Below are 19256 nucleotides of genomic sequence, written 5' to 3' on the forward strand. Positions count from 1 at the left end.
TCTGCTAACAATGCTAGAATTCTTCTCTTGGCTTATGTAGGAGTACTCGAGCATATGTTTTCTTTGAGTTTTGATGTGATCATGTTATTGATGTTTAATTAATGAACTAATAATTTAGCTGATTGAATAAAGTTTGATCTAACAGATGATTTAGTATTGTAATCAATAGGGGAATAAAATTGTTTAACACTTTAGCGAGTTGTAGTTATTCATGAATAGATGGTTTTAGATGTTGTCAGTTAACTATTGATGTTTGGTTATGCTGATTATTGATTTTTGGTAGTCACTACATGACTAGGATATTCCATGCGATCCAAAAGGTTCCTCCACCTACACGCGTCCCCTTGTAAGTTTACTTACTAAGGACCAGGCACGCTAGCAGATCCCAATGGCCTTATACCATTTGTTTTAATATACTTTATTGTAATAAATCGACAAGCATCAAACCTTTAAATTATCTTAACATTTTTACAAATTACTTACAGATAACTCCATTTCCTTTATAACAAAACGTTTAAATCATAAACTTTGGGATTCAGAGTGAAATCATCCAAAAATGATCAATCTGAAAAAGCCCTTTTGAAGAATGCAATACGTGTCTTGCTTCTTGCTGTTTGTAAATTGAGTCTTGCCTGAAACTGCCAATGCCTGTTGGTAAAGGAGCTCTTAAACTATTCGCGTTCATAAACTAACAACAATGTAAAGTTAACACGCCAGTTTAAGCCTTGCAATCGGAGGTAAATTGGCTAGGAGACAGTGTGATAGTAAAAAGTGATATCTCTAATAGAAGTGAAAGGGCTGGACAATAACATTCCGGGTTCTGATTAACACTCCTCCGCATGCCTATCTCTGGTCGAGAATTATATAGGGTCAGTGGAAAGCATAGGAATTTAAAACTAGATAATCCAACATTAGGATTCCACTAGCTAGTTCACATAGTAATACTGATAATATTGCAATGGCAGTTAAAACCAGCTAACCGTATGTGTAGGATTAGTACGATATTTTGTGTTCTTCAATGTCAAATGAACAGTCATTCACTCTGAAAAAAACAGAGAGCACCACACATTTTCTACACACATATTGAAGCAATTACTCAGATAAACAAGAAAACACACAATATAGATCAGAAAAAACGGTTTGAAATAATATAGAAATGTGTATAGCTCATTAGTATGAAATCACACATTACATTAACGTGAATAGATTTCGACAATTACTTCTTTTTCCGACACAGGCTCACACTAGCATCCCAAGGTACTTAAATCACAGAGGTAACGCTTCATAAATTAGATTGTAGCTTATTGCATTCAATTGATCCAGAAGACCGCATTTCAGAAATCTTTTCCTGACTGTACCCATATTCTAAGAGTATTTCTTCCGTATGTTCGCCAATCAGGGGATTCCGTCTTTTACTGGGAATAGCGGGGGTTCTTGACAATACCGGGGCAGGCCTGGGACTGGTTTCGTTTTCATCATTTTTGAAATAGGATGCCCGATCCTCGTTGTGTGGATGCTGGGCAGCATCTTCAAAAGCCACCACAGGGGTCACGCACGCGTCAGTGCCGTCGAAAATCTTGCACCACTCTGCCTGTGTCTTCTTCGAAAACGTATCTTGAAATATTGTCTTCATTTTAACCCAGTCTGGAAAACTCATCTGACTGGGTAACTTATCTGCATCAAGCTCGAGACCTGAAACAAAACATCAACAATCCAATAAAATATAACAAATTAAGACAATAAGAACACACATAGCTATGGGAGTTAATTGTATGCCAAAATGTGTATAATGTTGCTCTGATATTTCTTTTACACATTGTTTGACTTTACTGGCGACTGCAATGTGTTTTTAATCTATAGGTTTATATATTGAGGCACTGCTAGTTGTACTGCTTAGTTGTCATTGAGTTCATTCAGAAGTTTAATTAAAAATGTTTCCCATTATTTCATGCTTTTGCTTCCACTAATTAAACGCTCCATCCGTAAGCAATACGCTTTTAAGAAGGGAAACAAATAAAATATATAAGCAATCTTGGCAACATAGGGTTTAAATGAGCTCTACTTCCACTTGGATAAACAATACATATGCAAAACCTTATTGTAACTAATCAAGGATTTCCATAATCCAATAAATGAACAAAAACCGAAGGCAGACTTCCGCTGTAGAGCTATCAAACACCAACGTCACCACTGTGTAGTTACAGTTAGGTCTGAAATTCCATAGGAAGAACAATTCTTGTTTTGCTAATAACTCTGATGCTGTCTGATGAGTCAATGAACATTCCCCAACAAAAATGTATACACCCAAGAACCTTCCACGAAAGTTTCAGGGTGATCTTATTTAACATGTTACAAGTGGCATAATAAGTGGTCATAAGCAGTACATGGACATCGGCTCAGTAAACTATAACTGTTTAATTTCAGTTAATTTTTGTTTTAAAAAGGTAGTTTGTATATTATTAAAAAGCCTAACTTTAACATCACTTTAACCTTTGGCCTACAGCAGACCTTGTGCCCAACCACCCACGGGCAGCCAAACCCTCGACCCACAGGGACTTCAGCCTTGTTCCCAATCTTGCAAGATGCCAGCCCCCCACAGACCCTTACCCCACATTTTACATCTTTTTGTCAACTTTTTATTATTTGTTTGGCGTCCTACTATACTCCAGCAGAAGCACATCCGGGTCGGCACCGGGCCCATCCATACTAGGGCTAGGGGATCATGGTACCCCTCCCCCTACCCTACTCCACTCCCTTACCTCTACCCTACCCCTATCCTACTCCCTTAAAGGGGTGCACCGGAAGCACCACAACATTGCCGCTGGCTCAATTATGAGCCAGAGTCAATGTTGTGGTGAGTGTTCCACTGGGCCAGCGGGCAAAAACGCTGTTTTCACCCGCTGGCCCAGTAGAATACTCCTAATATGGCGGGCAAAAGACCTTCAGGACTGGCAGTGTTTTGCCTGCAGTGGCTTCGGAGGTCCCAGAAAAGGACTGCCAAATTCATAATGAGGCCCTAAGTCCTCATGTTGTGTAATGACGGCTGCAACATATTTGTTTATGCTGCAACAAGCCAATCAGATTGCTTGAGCGATCAACAGGAAAAAAGACCCTCTTCATCAATCTATTTTTCACAAGTTGCTGTCTGCTGGAAGCCAGCGGCACCCGTTCTGGCCAATTATCCATAGATCACTCATTTTTTGACTTTTTTTTAACTTCTCAAAAAACACTGCATGGATTTACACCAAATCACAAAAAGCACAGATTTAGCTTCCTGCCAAATTTGGTGTAAATCTGTTCAGCTGTTTTTCTGTATTTGTGTCTAAAATTCCTATGGGAAATTGCATGGAGAAAATTTGTTTTAGGACCGCCTCCGCCACTGCTTGACATGGATCACCCAAAAACTTTCCAACGAGAAAGTGACTGCCACTATGTTTTTTATATATATATATATATATATATATGAGAGAACTCTGGGTAGTTCCCAAGTTTAGGTAGAGAGCAGCTCCAGTAGGGAGCACCCTGCAACACCAGTGACACTCTAGATTTGCTCACCTCAAATGTCTGTTTAACTAGCAAAGTGTTTAAGCATAGGATCAGCACAGTGGTATCCATGCCCAGCTAGATAAGGACAAACTCCTGTGTGCGGAGGTCAGTTGCTTTTGAGATTGTCCTAAATTGTTCGACATTGGCTGTGCCCCAGACCCACTGATCAGTGTGCAGATTCCTAGTCTTTGGATCTTAATAATGGGTGGAGTCCAATCACAGAACGGGGAGGATAGGAGGTTCGGCGCGTGTCAACAGAGTTTCTACAAGAAAGAGCGATACTAAAGGTAAGTAACTTGTTCTCCTGATAGAGACTTATAGCTGCAGATTCCTCAACTTTTGAATAGATTTCCAAGCAGTCCCTATTGGAAGTGAGCCTGTGAATGGACTCAAACCAGAAAGTCCTGCAGGACCGTGCGTACAAAGTGTCCCTCTCGGCAGGACTTGGCTGTCTAGACAATAGGTCTTTGTGGATGTATGGAGGAAAGCCCACATAGCTGCCTGGTTGATGCCCAGAACAGGGACTTTGGATACTAATGCAATGGTAGCAGCTTTGGCTTTTGTGGAAATGGCCTGGCAGCACTTCTGGAGGCAGCTTCTTTGCCAATGCATAGCAGATCTTAATGCAGAGCACGATCCAGTGTGAGCTGATTTGTTTCTGTAGAGCCCTGCCTTTTTTCGCTCCAATGTACCCCACAAAGAGCTTATCCTCCACCTGGTGTTCTTTGGTATGATCGATGTGGAAGGTGGGAGCTCGTTTGGGGTCCAAACGATGCAGTCTCTTCTTCCTAGAGGGATGAGGCGCAGCATGGAACTCAGGCAGGGTAATGGTTTGATTGCCGTGGAACAGCTTCACAACTTTTGATAGAGAGGATTTTCTAGTTTGCAGAACCAGCTTGTTGGAGAAGAAAGTGGTGTAAGGTGGATGAACACACAGAGCCTGAAGCTCACTTACAAGACGTGCTGAGGTCATAGCAACTAGGAACACTGTTTTGATGTTGAGGAACCATGAGGGACAGCTGTGGAGCAGCTTGAATAGAGGACACATTAAATAATTACAGATGAAATTGAGGCCCCATTGTGGCATCAAAAAAGGAGGAGGGATAAAAAAAGATGCACTGGTTCTGATGGCTCATCAGGATATGCAGGCTACACCCCAGCTCCCATTGTCTCACTGTCTAGAGGGGATTCACAAGCAGTCAAACTGACCGAGACAGGCAATCCACAAACAAGCAGTGTCACGGAATGGTTTAAGGAAGAAAATGCCTACTTTCCAAAAGTGGAATTTTCAAACTAACAATCTAAAAACCAACTTCACTAAAAGATGTATTTTAAAATTGTTGGTTCAGAGACCCCAAACTCCATATTTCTACCTGCTCTCAAAGGGAATCTGCACTTTAAAGTTATTTAAAGGCAGCCCCATGTTAACCTATGAGGGGGATAGGCCATGCAAAAGTGAAGACTGAATTTAGCAGTATTTCACTGTTAGGACATGTAACACACCTCAGTACATGCCCCACCTTTAACATACATTGCACCCTGCCCATGGGGCTACCCAGGGCCTACCTTAGGGGTGCCTTACATGTATGAAAAGCGAAGGTTTGGGCTTGGCAAGTGGGTACACTAGCCAAGTCGAATTGGCAGTTTAAAACTGCACACACAGACACTGCAGTGGCAGGTCTGAGCCATGTTTACTGGGCTACTAATGTAGGTGGCACAACCAGTGGTGTAAGCCCACGAGTAGTATTCGATTTAGAGGCCCTGAGCACCTGCAGTACGCTCTACTAGGGACTTACTAATTAATCAAATATGTCAATCATGGATAGCCAATTACACCTACATTTTGCAAAGGAGCACTGGCAATTTAGCACTCATTAGCAGTGGAAAAGTGCCCGGAGTATTAAAAAAAAAAAAACAGAGTCCTGCACACATCAACAACCTGGGAAGCAGAGGCAAAAAGTTAGGGGAGGCCACACCAAGGACTCCAAGTCTCACAAGAACCATCTTGAATTGCCTCTGAAAGGACCGGGCAATGGTTCTCCAGTACATCAGGGAGGACTTGTGCCACCAAGTTCCAGAGGGAATGAGTGTAATAGCCCAACAAACAGGAGACACTGATCAATGGCAAGGCCAAACCTGGTGATGAGAAGAGGTGTTTCCCAAATGTCTCCACATGCTTTCATTCCCAATCACGAGAAGTGGTAGGAAAATTCTTGGGTCGGTGCGGCTGGTGGAGACCTGCACCACGAGGCCCTCTGGAGAACAGTGCTGCGACAAAAAAGGCTAAGTCACCTGGAGCAAGGAGATTTGTCTTTTAACTGGAAGGCCAGCACAAGCATTGGCACAAGCCCCAAAGAAGCTATCTGTCATGGCCTCAATGAAAGGGAGAAGGGGCTCAGAAGTAGTCTGGCCCAGTTATGAGATCTTCGTCAGCACATTTGTTTTTGTCTCCATTGTCAGTCAGTAGTTAGAGGTCAAGGACTTTAGCACCTTGCCCTACGCATAACTATAGTGTAGGAGGCAGATTCTTCTGTGGCTAGGCTAGGAGGAGAGAAAAGAGCTTCGTTAGCAGCCCACTAGCCTTCTTCAATTCCTTATTCAATTTGCCTTGCCATAGGGCTGAGCAAACTCATCATCCTGGTCACAGTTGTCAGAGTTGGTGACAGAGAGGGAATGCAATGAATGTTGACCTCCATATGGAACTGAGAGCAGGAACCAGTGCCTCGTTGATTCTGAAGGGCTGTTGGCTGAAGACAGGCTGGCATCAATCGGAACCGCCTGCTCGGGAGACGAGGTCGGCGTCAATGTACCCAGGCCAAGTGTGATTTTGGGCACCGAGGGCGGCGTTAGAACTGTAGCTGTGGGCAGAAGCGGCTCAGAGGGCCCAGCAGTAGTCCAGGAGGAAGACCTATTAGCTCAGTGGGTCCTCAAGGTTTACCAGAGGGAGCCAGTAGAGCGAGCTCCGAAGAGCCTTAGCATAGTGGCAAGGAATTCTTCAGTCTAGCACCTTGTCGCTGAAAGCCCCCAAAACTTGGGTTATGATGGAACCAGCTGCGGAATCGGTTCTGAAGTTGGCCAACATCAAGAACGAGAATGAGATGGTTGGCTCTACCCACATGTTTAGTGTGGGAGGGGGAACTCAGAATGGAGCAGAACTCTGCTTCGACTTCTTGTGTTTTTTGTGCTTATAACAAGACATGGAGCACAATGAAGACCAACCTTTCGAATGGCTCTGTCAGCTCCAGGAACTGGAGTGGGACCAGGATTGAACTATGGACTTGGAGTAGTTGTGATGCTGCGTTTTCTTCTGCTTGGCGACATAAAATGTTGCCTCACATTCCTTGATGGCCTTCGGGTTCATTGACACGCAGTCTCCGCAGGTCTAGAAGTCATGGCCCAACCCAAACACCACAGGCATAGATGGTAGGGGTCTGTTTGAGCCATCTGTTTGAGACAATCCTACAGGGGTTTTAAACCTGTCATTTTAGGGGGTGAAATCCCTTGCACACTGAAAAAAATCTGGAAAAGAAAAATTGAGGTAAAGTTCTCCGAGAGACTAGAAGAAGCTCTGAATCCGTGTTTGGTGGTGTGAAAAAAAAGAAACTGATATCAGAGCACAGGGGTGGAGCCAAAATAGGCACCACACAACACTTCCGAAGGGGAGCAGCATCAGTGCCGAACCACATGGCAGAACCTTCTAGTGAGCAGAGGTACTTTGGAAAAGTTCTGAATCCAGTCTGACACCTCGGGAATATTTAAAAGGTGAGGAATCTGCACATAGAAGTCTCTGTCAGAATATGTAAGTAACAGGCAGATAGATTCCTGCTTCTCTGGAATGATTTCTGACAACATTTTACCACGAACAGCTAAAAACTGAGACTTTTGAGGACAGAAGGTTTGAAGAAATGGTTCTGAATGCTAGTGTTCCCTTTAACTGTCTATGCCACACGTGTTTTGCCGAGCAAGCGATTTTCTCAGTGGCTTGGGCGCCTGGCATTGCAATACTTGCTAACAGTGGAGTAGCTATGATATTTAATAGCTGAGTAGCTGTGTCAGAAGACAACATTACAGACAATACTTTATACAAGGATTGCAGGCATAATACTAGATTAAACCATGACAAACACTGCATTGCCCTTTATATTTTATAATAATAGGTTATACAAGAGTTCACAGCATTGAGGAACTGGGGATGTAATAGTCCCTTTCATTAGTACTGGCAGATTCAATTCAGCCAAACTCTTGAACTACAAGAATCAAGTTTGTTAACTTTGAGAATAAGCTAATAAACTTACCAAAAGTTCCCAGTTGCAGCAGAGGGTTGAGGGCACATGGAGAGGAAGGAAGCTTGATGTTTTTCATGGAAGATAATGAAGAGAAACGGGATCGACCAAATAGATTGGTAGGAGATTTCCTTTGCAGGATTATTTATTGACGTATTTCAGTTAATTCCCCTTGTATCACATTCTTGAACATTGCTTGGTTGCAACAATGCTTGGTTCAAGCTCTAGACAAATCCAAATCAGTTTAGGGTTCAGGTGACGAGGAAGACAACAGGAATTTGTGAAAAAGAGAATAGGAAGAATAATTTCGAAAACAAAAAAAAACATTTTTCAGGGGAGGAACTCCAGGGTTATGTGAGAGAAGGTAAACTGAGGGGGATGTGCAACTCTATGCTTTTTTGTGATAGACATTTACCATTTCCAGTGCACTGGCTACGGTTGTTTGATGAAACACAAAACAGGCAGATTTGCTATACCAATTTACTTTAAGAGTTTGGTAAACAACAGTGCTTTAAATGGGCAGGTTCTGTCTGGTATTCTATTCCCGAACTTCTTTCATTTGATAGGGAGAGTACCTGCACTTTTCAGCACTGCTGCAATACATTTATTAGGAGAATATTGGCACTTCTCGGGAGCAAACAGGCGCTCTAAACAGCGAGTACCTGCACTTTTAAATTTCCATTTAAAGTACTGGTAAATAGGCGTGTCTGGTTTGCATGAAAGAACAAATCATGTTGATGTAAAGGACCTTAGGGTAGAAGTTATGGGGGCTGATCTAAGGTTGGCCCACCATGCAAGCAGCTGGTGGGCGTTTTGTAGCAGTATAGCTATAAACGTAGGCTGTGAGGAAGCTGTAACTGTGTTAATGCCAGACTAAAGCATGGTGCTTCTAGTGCTGACACACAGCCAACTTAAAGCTCACCTTTCACATGGTCATTACAGGGTAGCACATTCTACATACAGAACTTTAATAAGTTCTAAACTCAACAGTCACTGATATGTTGTTATAGGATTTCCTAGTTATTATTTGAGTTTCTTTCCAAACAGTTGGTTAAAATATTACTATTTACACTCGCAAAATTTAACTGGGGAAGGCGGGGGCTGGGTTAAGGTTTCCGAGAGCCCCAAGCAGTTATGAGGTGCAAAGCCAAAATGCAAGGCACAGCAAGGCTCATCAGGATTGGGCCATCAGTTATAGGCCACAAAAGGTTAAATTGAGAAATGGGTGAGAAGGTAAAGATTTGCTGCAGATCGGAATCAAAGGTGTAGCCTTTAAGACTCAGCCAAGTGTAAACAGATTTTCAAGGAGGAGGGCCACTAACACACTAGGTATGCGCTATACCTAGTGCACAGGATGCACGGCTCACAGGCCTCCGGTGATCTCCCAAATTGCTTTGAAAAAGGGGGTGCAACTTGGACTTTCAGACAGCTACTGCTTCCATTCTAATAACTAAAACAACATCTGTCGAGCTCACCTAGATTTTGGGAAAAATGAGGGCAAGCACACAACATTTAAAAGCAGTGGCTAAAAAGTCACAAGTTTTACAAACGGTTTTGAACGGGTTGGTCATGAATTACTTTAAGAATCCATAGCATGCCAAATGAGCCGTCCCAGGATTTCTTGGGGTGCAGTGTACACCGAGAATATAAACTAATGTGGCCAAACCAGTGCTTAATTTGTGCTTGTTGTTTCCTGTGCGGAGCGCCGGGACTTATTTTTGAGGGCCGGCATTTATTCTTCTGCTTCAACCATTTGCTGTGAGCAAAAGACATATGGGAAAGAGGAAGGAAGAGAAAAACGGAAAAGCGCTCACACTGGGAGAAAGCAGAAAGCTGCAAGAGTGAGCTGAAGGGGCAGGGAGTGGCTTTAAATGGATTGAAGGGCCCTAGATGGCTTCAGGATTACGCAGCCTCAGCATTCAGTGCTCCCACATTTAATTGCAGCAGCTGCGTGTTTAAGAGGAGGGCTTTGGGCACCGGCTCGTTTTAATTTACAAATTATGCACTGGGCCAAACCGTTATTTTACAGTGCAATCTGCCTAAGAATCTAGCCATCCATAAAGTCACAGCTCTTGCAGCCAATATAATCTAAGTATGCTATCTAACATGGCCTCTTAACCATTCTCAAAATGAATAAAGCATCAGCCTTCACTTCTAACCTCCCACTCCTATTAGGTCATAAAATCAGCATAAAAGCCTACTGCTGAGTAAGAACGAGGGAAAATGTTCACAGACCTCACAAACTCATGTCTTAGGTGGCCTATCACCACCTGTTAGCCAGATCCTACAGGCTCAGACAAAACGTTACCGTTCAGATTTTAAAGAAATGAAAGGTTTGTACAACAGCCAGTATAACCAGTCTTATAGGTGCAGGACTCCGGCAGCTGTAATATACATGCCATAAAATGCTATCAATAATGTCCGTGTCACTGAGTAACTTTGCTCTGCTTTCACTCAAACAGCAACATCGCATTTTTCTGAAGAAGCACCCATGTTGGATTCAAAGGCAAACTTTTCTTTTTGAGAAATCGCATTATTCTCGGAACAAAGGGCCAGATGTATCAAAGCTTTTTGCATTCGCAAACGGTGTGAATCGCAAAATTCCACCGTTTGCGAATGCAAAAATGCCTTTCAGAATGTATGAAAGGCATTCGCAGTGCAATTTCAAGGAATCGCTAAAATAGCAATTCCCTCAAATTACAACTCCAACAGGCAATCGCAAATAGGGAATACCCGTTTGCGATTACCAGTGCATATGTATCATACATTTCCGAAATACATTTGGCATTTAGGAAATGCAATTACCACAAATTGAAGTTTGGTGGTAGGCATGTGCAATTTAAATAAATGCATTAAAAATGCATTTTTTTAAAATGACATGTAGCGCACACATGCCCCTAGGGCATGTGTGCGCTTTACATGTCCACAAATATTTTTTGGGGTGCATCAGAAAGGGCCTTGGGCCCCCTGCACCCTCGGATTTGCATTACCTAATTTGCGAGTTCCTAACAGGAATTTTCAAATTCGGAAATGCAAAACCATTCACACCTATGGGCCTATCTCGTCCATGAGGATGACTGGACGAGAACTGGTGCTGAGTTTATGGAAAGAAGGGCAGGACCAACTCCTAGACAAGCAAAGGAGATGTATTATAGCTCCCTTGGTAGGCCAGGCTAATGTTTCAGAAGTCATGGCTTTCTGGAGTACAGAGCCTGGGATATGGTGTAGCTGGTCTCCTGTCAACTCGTATACCTGGCTGGCTAGTGGGGTTACATAGGTGGGCTTTACCATCTAACTGGCAAAAAACGGAACACAGGTATTACAGCCCTGGTTTTCTTGTGAATTGGTTCAGTGTCTTCCACTCCTCTATCCCACGATCAACCAGGTTTGAAGGAGGCTGTTCCACCTACTTTTGGAGTAAGAGTTGTTTATTCTTTCACACCATAGTGAATTGATGTATCCCAATCAAGTAATTCTGCAGGATTTTTTTAATTTTATAGTGTTATACTCTGATGCATTGTGGATCAAAACGGGTATATACTGGGGCTCTCAGTGTCATAAGCGCAAGTCTTAATTTCTTCCTGGTCAAAAAGCTGCAATAACTGATAGTTTTCAGTTCAAATTTGACACAAACGATTTTTGGTAAGATGCTCTCTCATGGAGATGCCTTTTATTTTAATTTGGCCAATAAGTGTCTTCTTCCAATGTGCTTGAATGCAACTGCTGTAACACTATTTTTAGGTCTTGCTGGTGACCGCACATGCACTGCATGCGCTCTTGCTTGCAAGACATATTGCACACAATAAGGGGCATGCAGGGGTAGCTCCTCTGCAGTGGCTGAGGTGCATCGCCCCCCTGGCTGAGCAAGCACATGAAAAATAAGACAATAGCTTGCTATCATTTTACTTTTCATCATTTTTCATCTGCTGGCTCAGCCAGCAGAGTGTACACGGAGGGGCAGGGCTGGGCTACAGGTGGTCGGAGAGCGAACGAATTGCGCATGTGTGTTTGGCCTGAGGCCAGCCAAACACACATGCGCACTTAAGTTTTGTCCAATCCTGCGGTATACACAGCCGGGCTGGAGAAACAGCACAGACCCCATGCTTGTGTCTCAGCGTGACTTTGAGCCACTCACACCAAACCTGACACTGCTTACATGCTATGTTTAGCATGTAAGCAGCGCAAGGATTGCTGCGGAGGAGCCTGTGCTGGAGTCCCAGTGAATGCAGGGACATCACAAGAGGAGTGAGGCGGCTGGAGGCGACGGGAGACGGAGGCACAAGGGAAATGGTAAGTGTTCTTTTTAAAACAAAATAATGTTGGTTCCCCATTTGTGGTCCCCCCACTCTTCCCCCACTGGACACAGGTGGTGGCCGCCGCTGGGGGCATGCAGCTGCCCACTGCCTAACTTTTGTTGCCTTAATTGGCACTCTTATCTGCTGCCTTCTAACTGGCCAGCACGTGCTGGCTTCACTTCCTCGTCCTCTTCCTCTGGAGCACGGACCAGGTACTAACAGCTTCAGCTTGACTGCTGTCCTCCCACTAATCACGCTGTGATTGAGGTAATACTTTCATATTCTCTTCTTCCCTGTGGGCGTTGTTGAACCTCTTACCATTTGTAGCTATGTTTTATTGTGAAACCAGAAGTGATCTGCTTTTATTGTGACAACAGAGGTTATCTACTTCCAGATATATTTTCAATAAGACACTGGCACATATTCCTTTCTTTATGTGATACAATTGTTTGCCAAATGCTGTATTCTTTTGTCTTTTTCACGCATAAAGAGATTAACTGATTTGCTCAGAATCACAAAAAGTGTTGTGCCGAGACCTAATAAACAATGGCGAACCCAAAGGTCTTGCCTCTGAGACTATTGGATATGCCACTGCCTTTTGTTCATGCTGTGCAGCATGGACATTGCCGACCTTGGCAGTGATTTGTAGCCATGCTGCATAGTAACATGGCTGCTGTGTAGCATGGCTAAAAATAATAAGACAAAAAGGGCTATGATACATTCACTGCTAATGCACTTTATACGTGCATTAGCCCTGGCTGCATCAAAGCACTTTTTAAAATTATTTATGTTTTATCTACATGGTGTCGTTTGGGCACTTATTTCAGTTCGTCAAAAGTCTTTAACATTTTTTTGCTTGAACCTTTATTTTGTTTTTCACTGTTCTGTGTTGCACACTTTAGTTTTGAAAGTTAATAGCTTGCTTGCCAGCAATGACAAAAAATCTTGAATGATTTTTTTTTACCTTTCGCATAATGCACACACCTCGCTGGCTTCACTTCAGGAAAGGAGAATTCCCTCCGGACTTTGCTTTCAGGAGGGTGTGCAGTTTACTATACTTCTGCCATTAAACCTATGTGGGGATAGCATACACATAAAGCAGACTCCCGCTTACAGCCACAGGCACTATCCCTCTAACTTGGAGAACACTGACGTGGTCATTTTAGACCCAGTGGGAACAGAAGAGACCCTATAATAATCTGCAGTGCTTTCGGAGATGTCCTGAAGACATGACAAGCTTGAAGAGAATGCATGTATCTGTAACAGGAGAAAGCACCTAAAGCGGTCGCTGGGCAAACTTCAGTATGGAGGCCACGTCATCAGAAAGCACAGAATGTACCATAACACACCACTGCACTACTGGATTTCTCCCACGGTTGGTAGTCCTCCTGTTTGTAAGGCTTCAGAAAGCAGACAGTCGGTAAGATTTCTTGACAATCTTGCAAATTTAATCTTATAAGAAAAATGTCCCATCACTTTATACAGTACAAGAAAAGTCATAAGACAATGCACAAAGAAATTCATAAGGTAAATATCTTATGTACAATGTGATCTTTTATCAATCTGTCTAAAAAATACTACACATTTCATATTACCCTGTCTAGACTAAAGCATAATACCCACATCAAGTCAACCTTTCAGTCTGCTCAGCCACCAGCAGTACAAATAAATCCAAAGACTCAAAGAATTTGATTTCTGATGCACTGCCCAGATTTATCTTGAATTCTCTGGTCTTAAGAGCATCTGTGTGCAGCAGTTCAAGTTGTTTTGTGCGGAACTGCTTAGTTAAGCTACATGGGTCTAGTGTCGGATTGGTCTATGGACAGCATACTTGGGTTTCAATCAGTGCTTAATTTGTAAATTAAGAGGTGCCGGTGCTCAAAGCCCTTCTGTTAAACACGAGGCTGCTGTAATTAAATCTGCCAGCACTGAATACTGAGGCAGCGTAATCCTGAAGCCATCTCGGGCCTCTTCAATCCATTTACGGCCACCCCTGCCCCTTCAGCTCATCCTGCCACTTTCTACGTTCTCCCTTAATGACGCTTTTTAGTTTTTCCTTCATCCGTCTTTCACATATGTGTCTTTTGCTCGCAGCAAATGCTTGAGGCATAAGAATAAGCCCCGGCCCTCACAAATAAGTGCCGGTGCTCAGCACCGGAAACAACAATCGCAAATTAAGCACTGGTTTCAATCAAGTTCCTTACAGCAAACGTGCCAGAAACGGGGAAGACGCACATGGCTAGAAGTAAGTTATTACGAGTGTGTAACATAGAGGAGTCTGCGTTTTGCTGACCACTAAATAATGATATAGTTTGTTAGGCAGTATATACAACAACAAAAAAGTGAAAAGTACAGACCATCCCATACTAAAATGGAGACATATCTTCTGGGTCACAGCAGAAGGAGTTTGCTTGAAGCAGCTAGGTAGGGGCTATGGTAGGTAAGTGCAACCTCTCCTTGTGTTGCAATGCATTAAGTTGATAATCTTCATCACATTCATCTCCTACTTGCAGACCATTCCTTGGTTTCTACCTTTTAGGATCTGTTCTATTGTTTTGAAAATTGGTGCTATGCTTTGCCTAGTCCAATATATGTTTTGTCATTTATTCTGGTTTCATAGGCATGTTTATGTTTTTTCGTTTCTATGTGTGTAGTTCACTCATTTTACTTTCTTGGTGGTAACTATTGTGGAGACCTGCTATTGGGATTTTGCCACCTTGTCCAGCACTGTCCACCTAGGGAAGTGTCAGTGGATACTCGCCCTTGTCTTTCAGAGCTCTTAAGGAGTAAGGATGACTTGCTAATGTGACAAAACAAAAAACAAGGATGAGCATACATTCTGTGAAAATGTCTTTGACACCCTGTGAAGTCCCTTACAATGAATTTTCAATTTGACATGTAGGATTAAGCAGCCTCCCTATGAATTACCTGTGCCTGAACCTCCGGCCAGGCTCCTTTTGGACCCCACGTCAATGCGTAGAGCCTCCCACCTCACTCCTGCTTCTCCTCTGCCTCCCTCTCTCCTTCTTCTGCTTCCTTCTTTGTCAGGTTTGCTCATTTGCCACTGCTTTCTATTTTTTTTGCCTTGCTTATTTTTGTCTCATTCATTTGTGCTTGTAGTTCCTCCCTTTCACGCCCTCACTCCTCTGCGTTTGCTCTCTATCTTTGACACTGACTACTCTTTTGCTTTGCTCATTTTTCTCTTTCGTACTAGCGTTTTCCTGAACTGTCTGTTTTCTCTCTTACACTCTCACACTCTTCTGAGCTTGTTTTTCTCTCTTTCACTCATGCATTCTTTTACTCGTCTACCCTCTTGGAGCCTGCTTTCTCTCACTCACTCTCGCCTGTTTGTGCATGGTTCAGTACTGGCCACTATTTCTTTTCCTGGTTGCTCCTTTTTGTAACTCTTGCTTGGATTTGCTCCCACCTTCTGCTGGCCTTTTCCCACTCTTTTCCTCCCACCTCCGCCCCTCGTGCTTCTTACCTGGTTTGCTGCCTGTCCTGTGGCCCTTACTGCACCCCCACCTCTCCCTGATCTCCTTAACCATCCAAGGACCTATTTAATGGTGGCTGCGAGCGGTGGGCATGCCAAATTCAAGACAGTCTGCGCACAGAACACTGGTCTTTACCATGCCCAATGCTACCCTGCCACGACTCTCCATGCCCTAAAATCTGGGCGCTGTTCATCATACTACTGCTGTGCCGCATTACATAACATCAAAAGAGTGTTCTCGTGCATTGCTTATAAATTTGCATGCATTCTTCCATACCCTCTGCGCACCACTCATGCACTGACAACATCAAATGCCCTCTCTCGCTCACACTGACCAGCCTCTGACTGCGCAGCACTCCACACTCACATGCATGCTCAGCACTCATTAACTCACCAAACATGCCAAAGAGATCTGGGACCTGCTGCACGACAATGCACTATACCTGTTGATCTTCAATTAAACCTGGTTAAACCCCACCACTGCCCCGACATCGCCACAAACATCCCTTCTTGCTATAAGATCACCAGGCAGGGCAGATAAAACAAGCCCAGAGGCATTGATTATCTGATTATCATCATCAAGGATGATTAGTTAAACACCCCCATGACCCACCCGCCAGCAATATGGAAGATCTACTGTTTAATCTCCACATCACAGCCAGCTTCATCTTTAATGGCAGCCTCATCTACTGACCAACAGGCCCACACATCAACTTTGCTGGCACCATCACAGACTTTGTCACTTCCCTCATCCTCAAGTCAAACATCTTCATCCTCCTTGGGGACCTGAATTTCTACCTGAAGGACTGCACAAACTCCAGCCTGACTCCACTACTGGAATAGCCTGGAGAATCTTAGCTTCATCAAACATGTGAAAGGACCCAGTAGGACACCTCTTGAACCCTACCTTCACCAGTATCAACAATTTCTCTGTTGAGAAGTCCACATCAGTCACCTGGAGAACCAACACCCTTGTCAACTTCTGCACTCCTGTCCCACACCAATTCAAACCTACCACAGCCAGATCAGCCTGCTAAACAGGAACAGCATCCCAGAGGAAGTCTGACCTTTGGCATTAACACTAGACCAGCACAAACACAGCACCAACCTACCAGATTCAATCAACAACTTCAACAAATGAATCTCCACCTGTGCCAAGAAGGCTGGTACAAGGATAAACCGAAGATGACAAAACGTGACAGTAAACAACCAGAGTACAGATTGACAATGCAGACAAGGACATCTTCAAATTGGCTATGAGCTGCTACCATCAACAGATCTGGGCTACCAAAAGCATTATGCTAATAGATCATATCAGCGCCAGCACCAATAGCAGAAAATATATCTTTGTCTCACCAGCAGCTCCCTCCACAGCATCACTTCCTCTTACAGGACCTCTGCAACAACCTCCATATACAGCAACTTCAAACCTCAACTGAACCCAACATACCCTGATACAAGTCTTCCCATATCGGCCAAGGAACTGTCCAGGGACATTTTTAACTGCCATTATCAGAGATGAAACAGTCACCACCATGCAGTTTATCTACTCTGTAGCCTCACTGGACCCATGCCCCCACCATAGCTTCACCGGAGACTTCAAACCATTAGCGTAGCACTCATACCCACCCTGAAGACCTCCACCTCATCAGCCACCTTCCCGAACACATGAAAAAATGCCACAGTCCTCCCCCTGCTCAAGAAGGCCTTCTCGGACTCATCAACGATCACCAACTAAAGACCTATCTCCCTGCTAGTGTAGCCTGCCAAGGTCGTAGAGAAGCTCATCAACAAATTCCCATCTCCTCTACCCATCTCACTGACTACAGACTCCTCAATGTCACTTCAGACCAAACTACAGCACACAAACTGCCCTCATCCTCCTGGACCTCTCTGCAGAATTCAATACAGTATCCAACCCTACCTTTATCCAATGTCTGCATGAGAGAGGAATCCAAGGACCTGCCATCCACTGGATCTGATCCTTACTGACTGGTAAGACATAGTCAGTCAACCTTGCCGCTTCTTTTGAGATGCACTCAACCTCATATGTGGAATACCACAAGCATCTTCTCTTAGCCCAATCCTCTCCAATGTGTACATGATTCTCCTTGCAAGCATCATCTGCTCCCACTACACTGATGTCCTCTCTTACATCTACAACACACAGCTCATACTCTTCCACTCAGAAAATAACACAAGCACCTGGAGCAAGCTGGCAGCCTGCATGACCTGAATCAGGAATTAGGAAACTATCCTAAATTAAACACAGAGAAAACAGAATTGGTGATCTTGGGCAAAAACACCTCACCATGGGACTTAACCTGGTGGCAAGGTGAACTAGGACCCACACCCCCCTCCACCACCAATACCAGGAACTTCAGGATCATCGTCAACAGCAAGCCAACAAGACCACTTAACTCAATGCTATGATAGCCTCCTGCTAAGATAAAACCTTCAAATGGCTCCCTACTGACACCCTCAAAATTGTCACACACGCTCTTGTCATAAGGAATCTTTACTATGGGAACACCCTGTAGTCCAGAATAAGCAACCACCTCAACAGATGAATGCAAAATATTCAGAACTAAGCAGCCAGAATCACCCTCCTTCTCCTACTCTGCACACATTTCACACCACAATTGAAGGAACTCCAATGGCTCCCTATACACAAACGAGCACATTTACTAAACAACACTGGTCATGCCCACCTCAATAGCCATATATCATTTCACAAACCAACCAGACACCTCCACTCATCTGAACTTTTGCTTGCAAAAATCCTAAGCTTACGCAGAAACAGATCCGGCCTTCTACATCATTCCTAAAGCATGGAACGACATACTAGTACACTTCAGAGCCTCCTCTTCAATTGTCAGTCCCGCAAGAAACTGAGGATATGGCTCTTTGAACAGCCACTTTCGCCTATATAATCTGCACTTGCTCAGCCCCAGGATACCCTCATAGGTGATAGTTGTAGGAGGCTGGCCTGGCTTGTAGTGGGTACCAGAGGTACTTACACCTTGTGCCAGGTCCAGCTATCCCTTATTAGTGTAGAAGAGGTGTTTCTAGCAGCTAAGGCTGATAGAAGGTAGCTATGGCAAAGCAGCTTAGGCTGAACTAGGAGACATGTAAAGCTCCTACTATACCACTGGTGTCATATGCACAATATCATAAGAAAACACAATACACAAAAGTACTAAAAATAAAGGTACTTTATTTTTATGACAATATGTCAAAAGTATCTCAGTGAGTACCCTCAGTATGAGGATGAGTTATATACACAAGATATATGTACACAAACCAAAATTATGCAGATAATAGCAAAAGGAAGTAATGCAAGCAATGTAAAATTACAGTAGATTGCAATAGAAGCACATAGGTATAGGGGCAACACAAACCATATACTCCAAAAAGTGGAATGCAAACCACAAATGGACCCCAAACCTATGTGAGCTTGTAGAGGGTCGCTGGGACTGTAAGAAAACAGTGAGGGTTAGGAAAATAGCCCACCCCAAGACCCTGAAAGGTAGGTGTAAAGTGCACCTACTACCCCCAGGGAGCACAGGAGTCGTGATAGGGGGATTCTGCAGGAAGAACAAACACCAGCAATGCAACAACAGTGGATTTCTGGACCTG

At 43.7% G+C, this 19256-nt stretch overlaps 1 protein-coding gene across 2 annotated transcripts in view; it reads right to left on the reverse strand.

Annotated features, from left to right (window-relative positions):
* Positions 1 to 1139: 1139 nt before the first annotated feature.
* Positions 1140 to 19256, reverse strand: part of AMACR (alpha-methylacyl-CoA racemase) — a 298837-nt gene continuing 280720 nt past the window's right edge. For both annotated transcript variants that reach the window (XM_069220588.1, XM_069220597.1), the window contains exon 6: positions 1140 to 1692. In XM_069220588.1, the coding sequence (XP_069076689.1) occupies positions 1283 to 1692 (410 nt within the window). In that variant the 3' untranslated portion in view covers positions 1140 to 1282. The remainder of the gene's footprint in view (positions 1693 to 19256) is intronic.

The sequence above is a fragment of the Pleurodeles waltl genome, chromosome 1_1 (assembly GCF_031143425.1).
Source record: "Pleurodeles waltl isolate 20211129_DDA chromosome 1_1, aPleWal1.hap1.20221129, whole genome shotgun sequence".
NCBI classification, from domain to species: domain Eukaryota; kingdom Metazoa; phylum Chordata; class Amphibia; order Caudata; family Salamandridae; genus Pleurodeles; species Pleurodeles waltl.